Here is an 11,455-nt window from a genome sequence, read left to right as displayed (position 1 = left end):
CATTTTTTGATAAAGCCACTTTGACGTGGCGAGATCAGCTCATTAATGAATGGTGCAATACGCAAGGCTAGGATTTTGGTGATGATCTTGGCAATCGTGTGAATCAACCTTATTGGTCTAAAGTCGTGGATGTCCACTGCTCCGTCTTTCTTTGGTATTAGGATAATGTTTGTTTTGTTCAGCAGGTTTAGATCCTGACATTGCGAGTTGTAGAGGGAGTTGATAGCTGCAGTTTTGTTCAGCATCAGAGAGCTGCTTGAACTCTTGTGCTTCATCGAGTCGTAGTATTACTTCCTGAGACATGTGCAGTTTCTGTCGTGCGTCAGATCCCTCCTATCGTGCATCAGAGAGGAGGGATCTGCTCCAGGACTTTAACACATAGGAGGTAGTATGCAGTTTATGGCCTAGCCTGTGGAAAGGCTCAGTGTGATGTGTCGGGGCGTTCCAAGCTTGTGCCATGATTTCTTGGAAGTGAGGTAGGCGCGTCCAGAAGTTTTCAAATTTGAAAGGAGTCAAGTGATGCGGGTCTGTTTGATTTATCAGCAAGAAGGGGCAATGATCCGAATGAGAGGATGATAGTGCGTGGAGCGAGTAGCTTTCAAAAGTTACGTCCCAATTCTGATTGCAGAAAAAGCGGTCAAGTCGAACGAGTGTGGGTCAACGTCTCTCGTTACTCCAAGTGTATTTCCTATTTTGCAGGTTAATTTCTTTGAGCTTGCAAGAATCAATCGTCCTTCGGAAGCACCTCATAAGCCTGAGGTTAAGGTTTCGATTGTTTTTATCCATAGCCTTGTAGATCAGATTAAAATTGCCAAGAATCAACCATTTTGTCCCATCTGTCGATTTCTAGTTGCGCATGTGGTTAAGGAATGAATCCTTCTTTGCTCGGCTTTACAGGCCATACACAGTGCTGATAGTGAAGGTGGTCATATAGTGGCGTATGGTTACATCAGCTGAGAGGGAGTAGCGGCCTATGCACACGTTGCTCATATATATCGCGGTGTCGTTCCAGAGGAGAAGGATGCCTCCTCTTGTACCCGTCGCTGGCTTGTAAGAGAATTTGTCAAGTCGATACGCCCCAAGGAAAGACGCGAGGGACGTGTCAATGGAGTGAAGCTTAGTCTCATGCAGACAAGCAATGTGACATGGGTTGGCGGCCAGGGTCTCATGCACCGTCAAGCATCTGGCCGCAGCGTTCAAGCCTTTAACATTCCAAGAGATTATCTCTATGTTTTTGTGAGGCATTGATCAGTTGTTATTGCTCTAAGTTCTCTAGTAGTTGAGATGGAGGATGAGCTCTGGAAGCACGCATGTTAGCGGGGAGGCGTTTTGGTTCTAGTAGTAGTCGCAGCTCTAGTCGCCAATCGATACGTCACTGCCTGAAGGTTGAAGCCAGTAGGGCGCAGTTTAAGTCTCATTCAAAACAACAAAGTACATGCAGGTGATGCCCAAAGGTCGATGCCGACAGGGATGCAAGTAGAATCCTCCCGAAGATCGCAGCCAGTAGGGCATTTTGGTTCATAAGTAGAAGGATACATGGATAAAGAAGATCTCCAGAGCTGCTTCCTGATCATCAGCTCCGTCACTGTTGTCCCAGCATGCTGGAGGAGGGCCTCGTCCAGCACATCCACGTCATCATCATCGAGGTTGAAGATTGACGTCATTGCCGCCACGATATGTTTTGGCAACGAACCGCGGAACATGCCGATCAAGTCCCGGAGTACCTCCTCAATTGGGGCCATCTCGTCGACAAAGATGCCCAGTTTGCGCTAGAGGTTCCGCTGTGTGCGTTTTGTAGTAGGGATCGACGGCCTCTTGGCCAGGCGCGTGCTCTGCCGGACGACCGTCATGTCGAAGGTGCGCCGGTCGGCGTGCCTCTAGCTGCATCAGGATTAGGGGTTGGGTGGAGAAGAGCGCGTCGATGCCGGTGTTGCTGGCAGCAGCTGCCACCTGCGGCTCCATGATGTTCTGGACCGGAGCTGTCGTATCCCCAGAAGCAAGCACATGCGGATCCACAACCCCTTGGGCTAGGGCCACCTGATCCCTAGCGCCAGGGAGCATCCCCTCGGCTGCTGACACCGTCGCTAGTGGGGGCTCCTCCTGCTGAAGCTGCAGCTCCAGGATGTCCAGGCCTGCTCCACCTCCACCATCGATGGTGCTGGGAACAGTGTCACCCGGAGGGTGGCGAAGACACGAGGTACTGCCACCAGCCTGGTGGGCGATGGCATGGACTTGGCTACATCCCCCTCCATGACCTTCAAGCCCAGCTTATCAATAAGTAGGCATGCCTTGTTGACATAGTCGTCTGCTTCAATCATACCCCGGTTCATGTTGCATTGAGAAGAAATTAGCGTGGCTTGTACCTGACTTGGAGGGTTGCTCTGCAGAGCCGCTGCAAAGAGGGCTATTAGCTCGGCCGGAGAGACGTCGTCGCCGCGGTGTCGATCTTGACGAGGCATGTAGTCACAACGCGGAGGCGATCTTGTGCGCTCCCGGTAGAAGGGCTCACCGGTGTCGAAGCCCCAGAAGTCGCTAGGCAGATGTCCCTAGCCTGGGTCCGGGTGTTGTAGTCGCCGCCGTCATCATCATCTTCGTCATCGTGGTGTGGTGGCCAAATAAAGGCGTTGTTATTGCAGGAAGACCTGTCGGCCCTCATCTTGCCACGTCCGCGATCCTCCTTCGCTTTGTCACGCGGGTGTTGTGGTGGGACGATGCGCTTGAAGCGCCCACAGTCAAGCCATGCATCACGCACATCGCGCCCGCCACCGTCCTAGCGTCCACCGCCGTGCCTGTCGCTCGTGTCTCATCCGCCATCGTCCCCATGCCTGTCATGGTTGCGTGGGTGTCGCTCATCCAGGGCACCCGACCCCTGATGACGATCCTCCTTGTTGCGCTCGCCAAGGTCCCGCGGTGGCCGCAGAAGCTTGGTGGGAAGTGGGTACGCGCCTCCGAGGGTGCACCGTCCACCAGCCCGTGTCGCCAGTCATACCGGCACCGGATCGGCGTGATACGTGCCGGGTTGTTGATTGCCGCCTGCAGATTGCACGCCGCCACGGAGTAATCTTCAAGCAGCGGTATGTGGATGAATACCTCATAGCGGGCACCTTGCTACCAGGACTCCTGAGGTAGCTCAGTCGAGATGAACACTGATGATGAGCAGTCGGAGGGCTTGTGAGTGAAGGCAAGCCACACCCTCTTGGGGATCTCACTGGGGTTCGTCGTCCACACCCAGAGCTTGATGTGGTGGGTGTCCACCAGCTAGACGAGGTCCGTGACGATGCATTGCAGGGCGCACTTGTGGCCGACCACCCGCTCGACGATCTCCGGCGTCTAGGCATGGGACGAGATGCCGTCCAAGCAAAGGCATGCCCTGTAGAAGATACAGAAGCCGAGGGCATGCGTCAGGCTTTGCAAGGTGCGGAGGCAGATGTCGATGCCCCGTCCAGTGAAGCACCCCCGGCTCCGGGCCTTGGCGGCGTGGGCGGCATTCTTGAACCTGATCAGGTAGGGCTCCGGTTGGTGAAGTGTGATGATGAAGTCGCCTCTCTGTAGCTAGAGCTCATGGACCATCAACTCTTTGATGGCGCGCGCCCCAGCGTTGCGCGGCAGGTGCAATGCCTAGGGGACGAGGGTGCAAGACTCCCAGTCGCGTGCGTCACACTCGATATCGAAGGAGTTCGGGACGAACACCATCTCCATGTCGGGGGCGCATGTGGGGGTCTCCAATCGCCATGGGTGAGGGTGGAGGTGGAGGAGGTGGCGGTGGTGGAGGAGGAGGCGGCGGCGGAGGCAGAGTGGGGCCAGTCTCTATCTTGGTGCCCTGAGCGGCGGCACTAGAAGCAGCAGACGGGGTCCCTGCAAGACTTCGCACGGTGCCCTCTGGAGAGACAATTGAAGCAGCGCCCCCAGGATTGAAGGTCTGGAGCACCGCAATAGGTGTCCGTCTTGAAAGCTCGGCGTCTCTGCTTCACCACGAAGAAGGGTCACGTCGGCCGTCAAGTCGCCGAAAGCTGGTTGGCGCCGCGCGGCTTGCCCCTTGTTTACTTCACCCCCAACTCCCAACTTTGACACTATGCAAAAAGAAGATTCCCCATCACATCAAACTTGCGGTACATGCATGGAGTACTAAATGTAGACAAAATTAAAAACTAATTGCACAGTTTTGTTGTACTTTGCGAGACGAATCTTTTGAGCCTAATTAGTCAATATTTGGATAATAATTTACAAATACAAACGAAACGCTACAGTGTGCTATAGTGCTGTAACAGTAATTTGGCACCTCCCAATTTTGCCAACTAAACAAGGCCTTGAATGGCTCCTTCGGTAGCTGACGTAGGTCCATCCGTTCTTCTGCAGAGCTTAAGCTGGCTGGCCTTCCCTCTGAATGTGACGAGGTTGGTCGATGGAGTCAATGCGACGTCCCGGCGTAGTTACTGCAGGCTTGAGGCGATAGCTCGGTGGAGGCCGGTGGAGCCTCTTGAAGACGCCATGGCGCATGGCCTTCGCGTAGGTAGGGGCCTGATCTGTCGACTCCATGGAGGCAGCCGGCGCTCCGGATCGCGGCTGGGCCCATGGCCGGCCAGATCCAGGCGGACTAGATCCAGGCCGAGCGGGCTCCTCCTGGAAGACCAGGAGGAGGGGTGGGAGGCGGGGTGGGGTTTGGGTGCTAGTTGGCTGCGGTGGAGGATTTGTGGAGGGGCGGACAGATCCAGCCACTCCCAGCGGCGCGCCGGTGGCGGCTGTGGGGGAGGGGGCGGGTGGCACGGGAGCTCGGCTTCTAACTAAATTATATGATATGGTCGGTAGTTAACTATCCATATCCATACAACAACGGAAACTTGGAAAGGCTAGCTGCTAGCGACGCCGGCGAAGAACGATCTTCAGGATTTTCACCACGGCAACAGCTGCTACTCGACGCCGGTGAGCAGCTTGCCGGCGAAGGACAAGCTCTGTGAGAAGGTATCGTTGACGACGCCGTCAGCGCTGACGGGCAAGTGTGTGGATGCTCGCTCGGTGGCCGCCGGCTCGAATACGGTGCTCTGTCCTGTGATCATACGCTGGATTCCTGCTTTGTTCTGTCCTCTTATCACACGCTGGATTCCTCCACCGCTCTGTTAAGGCAGTTTTCTCGTCAGGAGCAGAAAGGGAAGAAAAATCATTCCGACATGTGAAAGTGAAACGTCAAAATTTCCTTTGTTCCAAAGCTGCCCCCGAGATTTGTTCCAAAGCTGCCCCCGAGAAGTTGCAGCTGTTGTCGTGGCTGTCTTTTTTTGTTTTTAGTCCTTTTTCAAAAGATTCTCATAAATACACCCTTTGGTGAAATCAATTCCAAAAATTAACCCTTAGCTTGGCGTCATCCACGCTAGCGCCAAGCTTACACGTCTCGGCGTCAGCCATCCTGACGACAAGATCCATGCGCAACTGCTGACACGGATGCCGACGTGATGGCTCCGTGGATCTTGACGCCAAGCTTGGCACCATCATGGATGGCGCCGAGCAATTTTGCCTCCTCACGTTGCGAACGAAACAAGTATAATTATTCCGAGGAGTGTGCAACAAACTACACTCTAGTTCAACTGGTTAGGACGTGGACTTCTTATCCCAAAGATATGAGTTCAAACCCTTATATTGAATCTAACATAGTGAAGAAACCAGCCACCACGTTACGTACTGCTGATCTTCTCGGCTGCTGATTGGGCTGCAGGTCCTTGAGATTGAGGCCCGTTGAATCCTGCGCAAGTATTCTCATTTTTTCGTGAATTTTATGACTTCTCCTTCTGAATTGAGCATTTCCTTTTCTTTTTGTACAAAACAAGTTCTGAACTGAACTCCGCATAGCATAGTTCTTGCCGTTCTGTTGTTGGGATATCTGAAAAAAGATTCAACACAAGGTTTGAACTCAGGTCTTTGGGATAAGAAGCCCACGTCCTAACCAGTTGAAATAGAGTGTAGTTTGTTGCACACTCCTCGGAATAATTATACTTATTTCGTTCGAAACGTCAGGAGGCAAAATTGCTCGGCGCCATCCATGATGGCGCCAAGCTTGGCGCCAAGATCAGCTTGGCGCCAAGATCAGCTTGGCGCCATCAACGTCGGCATCTGCGTCAGCAGCTGCGCATGGACCTTGGTACCAGGATGGCTAGCGTCGAGATGTGTAAGCTTGGCGTCAGCGTGGATGGCGCCAAGCTAAGGGTCCATTTTTGGAATTGGTTCTGCTAGGGGCGTATTTGTGAGAATCTTTCGAAAAAGGGTTAAAAAACAAAAAAATCGGTTGTCATGGCAACACCAAAAATAACTATATTGGAGGAATAACTTTGTTCCGCTCTCTAATTTATTGGACTTGGAGGAATATAGTAAAGAAACGTGGTAATATATGCATGTCAACCAATTTTATATTATAAATTGCAGGTGTATCGTAAAATCAAGTGCTGATGCGCTTTCTAAAAGTATTTGTAGCATGTGCAGTGTGCTTTCTAAAGGATGATTTGATTTGGTGTACAAGACAGATTTGATTTGGTGTACAAGACAGCTTTGCTAGGTACTCCCTCTGTTTTAAATTATGGGTCGTTTTGACTTTTCTAAATTCATAAATACTTGTATGTATCTAAACATCCACTATATTTAGATACTAAAAAAGCTAGAGTGATCTACAATTTAGGACGGTGAGAGTAAAAGCTAACTATGTTCACACGCCAAAGCTCCTAACAAGCTGATTTTTTTTAATAAAAAAGGCATCATGACAAACCCACTTCCGCACATGGGTTGGAATTTGGAAATCATGCACACGGTATAATGAAATGCCAGAGACGATATAAAGCCACAGATCCTGAATTATCACTCTACTGATGCGTGCATTCTTTAACTGATTCACCATTATACATTTTTTTTGACATAAGCAAATCATTTACACATAACACATACGGAGTACAAAGCTTCGTGTACCACAGCTGGCGCCTTTGTTCCTGTACACGTATCGATTCGCGAAATGCAAGAACGCGGCCACTTCCAGAGCGGCGAGCCCCGCCAGGAGCCAGTAGAAGTAGTCGAGGTGCGCTCGGTTGAGGTTGTCGGAGAACCAGCTCTGGCCCCTGCTCCTCGTCGCCCAATCGATCCCGGACACGAGCGCGCCGCTGGCGTAGCTCCCCACGCCAAAGATGCTCAGGCACAGCGCGAGCCCGACGCTGCGGAGGGTGTCGAGCACCTGGTCGTAGAAGAACTCCTCGAGCCCGACCTGACCCAGCACGCCGGCGAGGCCGACGAGGACGTACTGCGGGATCATCCACCACAGGCTCATCGGCACAGCCACGTATGAGAGGTCGGCCAGGCCCGCGTCCCCGGCGACGCGGAGCCGCCTGGCTTCCACGAACGCCGCGACGACCATGGCGACGCAGGACGTGGCCATGCTGGTGCCGATGCGCTGGAGCATCGTGATGCCCGCGGGGTGCCCCGTCAGGCGCCTCGCGAGGGGCACGATGACGCGGTCGTATAGCGGGAGCATGACGATGAAGGTGAGGTTGCTCAGGCACTGGAGCGCCGCGGGCGGTACGGCCAGGCCCGTTCCCGTGCCGAGGCGGCGGTCCAGTGTGCTGACCTGCTTGGTGAACAGAGTGGAGACTTGCGAGAAGATGACCGCGAAGACTATGCTCGTCAGCCATATCGGGAGCAGCTTAACGACGAGCCTGTCCTCTGGTTTTGGAGCTATAAGCCTGCGCAGCTCAGGAAAAAGAAAAGCTCCATTAGGACAAGACCCCTCTTCTGTGACGTACTTGCAAGAGAACGCAAAGCGTTTGCTCGCGTTCACCGTTGGGTTCTAGTGGCGTCGTCCTTGCGGCGGAAGACCCTCGCCACCTGCGCCCGCACGGTCTCGGCGAACGGGCCGCCGTCCGCATGTTGCTTGGAACGGTACGCCGGCGTGCCAAGCAAGAAGACGGCAAGGCACAGCACCATGGCGGCCCAGCACGCGCCGAACCCGACGGTCCAGCCGGCGTTGTCCTGGACGTAGCTCAGCCCCGCCGACGCGAAGGCGTACCCCCAGGATATGGAGAAGTGGAACCAGTTGAAGTAGGAGCTCCGGAACGCGGGCGCGGTGGGGTCGCCGTCGCTCGACGCGAACTGGTCCGCGCCAAAGGCTTCCCCGCACGGCCCGTAGAAGCCTTGCGCCAGCGCCAGCAGGTAGAGCGCGACGTAGAAGAAGGCGAGCCGGGCGGGAGACGCCGACGGCGGCGAGCTCACGGTTTGCAGCATGGATGAGGCCGTCAGCATTCCCAAGCTCTGTGATTATAGAAGTTTGGTAACCTAGAGTCAATCAAACATGGTCGCAGTTGCAGCACACATGTTACCACGGTGAATCTGTGATCGAGTAGGAAGTCGCTAGTTCTTTCTTTTCGAGAACTTGCATGGATACGCATAAGTCGCTAGTTCGTGGGCGATGCAATGCAAGAGAGACGACATTATAGAAAGTGAAATCTCTGGTCTCTTGCTAGGAGAATTCTAAAAAGATCAATATTTTTAACAAAATTAAACTCCCGACCTTTCAGCTGAATGCGCTAGCTTTCAATCATCCAACAGGGAACTTACCAAGGGCATATAAGGAAATTCCTCTATTAACTTTCAAGCCGACCTACCGAATCCGAAAAGGACGATGCTAGTGCATGTGTCTACAACTCTAAAATGTTCTGTGATCGAATCTCTTTTGGAAAAGGAGAAAGAAATGTGGTAGGCGTTGTGTTTACAAAAAGTTTCCTGGGCCATGAAACTCACGCTCCTTGTCAGAATCGAAGGTTTTTAAAGAGTAAAGACCGACGAGCAAACACCTGCCATAAAAGGAAAACCCCATTTAAATCCTGATATCAATAATTTACACATATATAAATACTTTTAGCGGTTGTTTCTATGGGTGTGCCCGTAAATTTGTGAGCTCAATTTGCATTTGTAATGGTGTGTGTACATATCCATCGTCTTTGTAATTAAAAACAAACACCGTACCTAGGATGAGAAGACTGGTGTGCACAACTAGGATTGCTGCTTGAGATGCCCTTTATCCTTGCAAAAGAAAAGTGGGTTGCTGCATGGCGGACAGGGTGGCAAAGGGACAACTTGACAGAATAAATACTCCCTCTATCTATTTTTATAAGGTATTGTACGATTTGGCACGGTCTTCCAAATAACACTTTGACCATTCATTTATCTTACATTATATTATTTACGGTTATAAACTTATGATCATTGTAAAGTATATTTGATTACGAATCCAACCATGTAAAGTTTATATTATAAAAATAAAAAATTAATAGTTAAATTATTGGTCAAAGATTGTAAAGTTTGAATCTTGATATACGTGTGCGCCTTATAAATAAAAACGGAGGGAGTACTAATTAGAGATTAAGAAAAAGGGGGCAAACGGAATGCCCTAGTGTTTATTCAAATGGTCAATGGTTATTATTAGTTTTCCTTATGATTTGTCATACAAATTGGTCGCATTGAAACATTTTCCAGATAAACAAAGGTGAAACATGATCACCATAGTGTTTTTCTCGAATAGTTGATGGCTAGTTAGTCCTCTTTATGATTTTCTCAAATGGCCAAGGCTCTTTAGCCCAATTAAGGCAATCTCCAAGGGTTATCAAGTAGCTGATATTTTTTAGATATGTTGGTTAGGGATTTTCGGTTGCTAATTTGTTTCCACTATCAATAAATGTCCAAATTAGAAAAAAAAACTCAACCACTTGATAAGGAATTATAAAAAATTAAGAATAACCATATGACATTTGAAAATAGATAATATAAATAGTCATTTTGATTGAAAGTTACACAAATGAACATGAATAACATTGGCTCAATAACACTTGGGAGATGTAGTGAAAGGGACTCTAGCGTAGTGGTTAGAGCACCTGAGTAGCACCCAGTAGCACCTGAATAACACTCCGGATCTGGAATAAAAAAAACTATGTGACTTCGGTAAAAAAAACTTGGAAGGTGTATAAACAGAACAATTACTAGAGGGAGAAAAATATTTATAGTTTTGGGTAAAGGAAATTAATTAAATTTATGTGTTTTTTATATCGAGCTAATACAAACTCTTTAACCATATATTAAATTTAAGGCCTTCAAAAATATAAATATTAGCAAAAAGTTCTAACTTAGACTGTGGGCTTCCTTCTTTTTTTTTTTGAAACGGCTGCCTTCGTAGAACAACATTATTAAGGACGGTGGGGAGTATGCTATTATCAGCGGTCCCACACGATGCGTGCAATTTTCACGCTTTAACGATTGTGCCAAAAAAATCACCAACTGGAAAGATAGTAACGTTGATATTACCTCATTGAGGGCCAATTTAAACAAGCCCTAGGTTAAATATCAAGTCCAAATAAAGGAACGTACTCGATCAAGGTGGTTGCAATTTTTTTCTTTTAGAGTACGCACCCCAAAAGGTCCATAAAATTCATGGAAAAACGATCAAAAGAAAGACGAACACGTGAGAAACCAAACGCTTATATATTTGGGGGTGCATCTAGTATACTGTACGACCAGAAGGTAGAGCACGCCGGCGGCCAGGAGAGTTCGATACCGGCCGAGCCGCCAGTCGGCGACGAGCGGCAGCACCTGCACGGTCCCGGACCACGCGTTCACGCCGGCGGCCGCGGACGCCGTGGACATGGCAAGCATGCCGGTGAGGTACATGATCAAGTTGGCCGACACGCCGACGAACCCGATACGCTCGAAGAACCCCACCGCTGGAGGGCAGTAGCAGCAACAGTGAAGCATGTAATTCTTTTAAAAAAAAAAGGAAAAACAAGAACAGGCAAGCATGCAATCCTGCGGCCGGACTAGGAAATTCAAGACCCGCGATCTGCATGATTACCGACGATGAAGAGCGGGGCACGCCAGCCGCCGCGGCCGTCGCCGGGTTTCGCGATGATGGACGACGGCCCAGGTCGGGGCAGAAGCTCGCCGCCGCCGCCGGATTCCATTGCTGTTCTCCGGAGGTGCACGTCCAACCGTCTGGGACTTGCCTCGTGATTCTTGTCGCACCTCTTACCACTGGGAGGAGTATTTATTGAGATTGGAAAAAGAATCAGCGACAGAGGCGCACAGATCTGACAGTGTCACAGTATGGTACTGCTGACGGGGAGAAAGACCAAGTTCGTGCTCAAGCTAAACGAAAAGAGAAAAAATGAATTTCTTGAGTCGGGACACATGAACGCCCTCGTGTCATTCTCATGGGTCCCACACGTCCAGGTCTACTTGTGGTGCGGATGTCATAAAAGCCATTATAGCCATTTAAAGAAGAGAGATCTTTTTTTTTTTGGAATCAAACAAGAGAGATATGTCTCGCTATGCCCTGTTTAAGACATCATCTTGTCGATGTGTATCTTTGACCTAAGAAATCTTATCAGTTCATAATTTTTTTTAAAAAACTACTCACCAAGGTTGAATCCTAAAGTTTTTAGCTATT

At 50.2% G+C, this 11,455-nt stretch overlaps 1 protein-coding gene across 1 annotated transcript; it reads right to left on the bottom strand.

The window, feature by feature from the left end:
- Positions 1 to 6,808: 6,808 nt before the first annotated feature.
- Positions 6,809 to 11,201, bottom strand: LOC101768157 (protein NRT1/ PTR FAMILY 5.10). The gene is made up of 4 exons (XM_022826957.1): positions 10,862 to 11,201; positions 10,528 to 10,733; positions 7,802 to 8,271; positions 6,809 to 7,706 (listed from the first exon to the last, which is right to left on the bottom strand). The coding sequence occupies exons 1-4, from the start codon at positions 10,968 to 10,970 to the stop codon at positions 6,905 to 6,907; spliced, it is 1,587 nt and encodes a 528-aa protein (XP_022682692.1). The 5' UTR covers positions 10,971 to 11,201; the 3' UTR covers positions 6,809 to 6,904.
- Between the last annotated feature and the right edge of the window lie 254 nt (positions 11,202 to 11,455).

The sequence above is a fragment of the Setaria italica genome, chromosome V (assembly GCF_000263155.2).
Source record: "Setaria italica strain Yugu1 chromosome V, Setaria_italica_v2.0, whole genome shotgun sequence".
Taxonomy (NCBI): domain Eukaryota; kingdom Viridiplantae; phylum Streptophyta; class Magnoliopsida; order Poales; family Poaceae; genus Setaria; species Setaria italica.
This window is presented reverse-complemented; position numbering and strand designations above follow the sequence as displayed.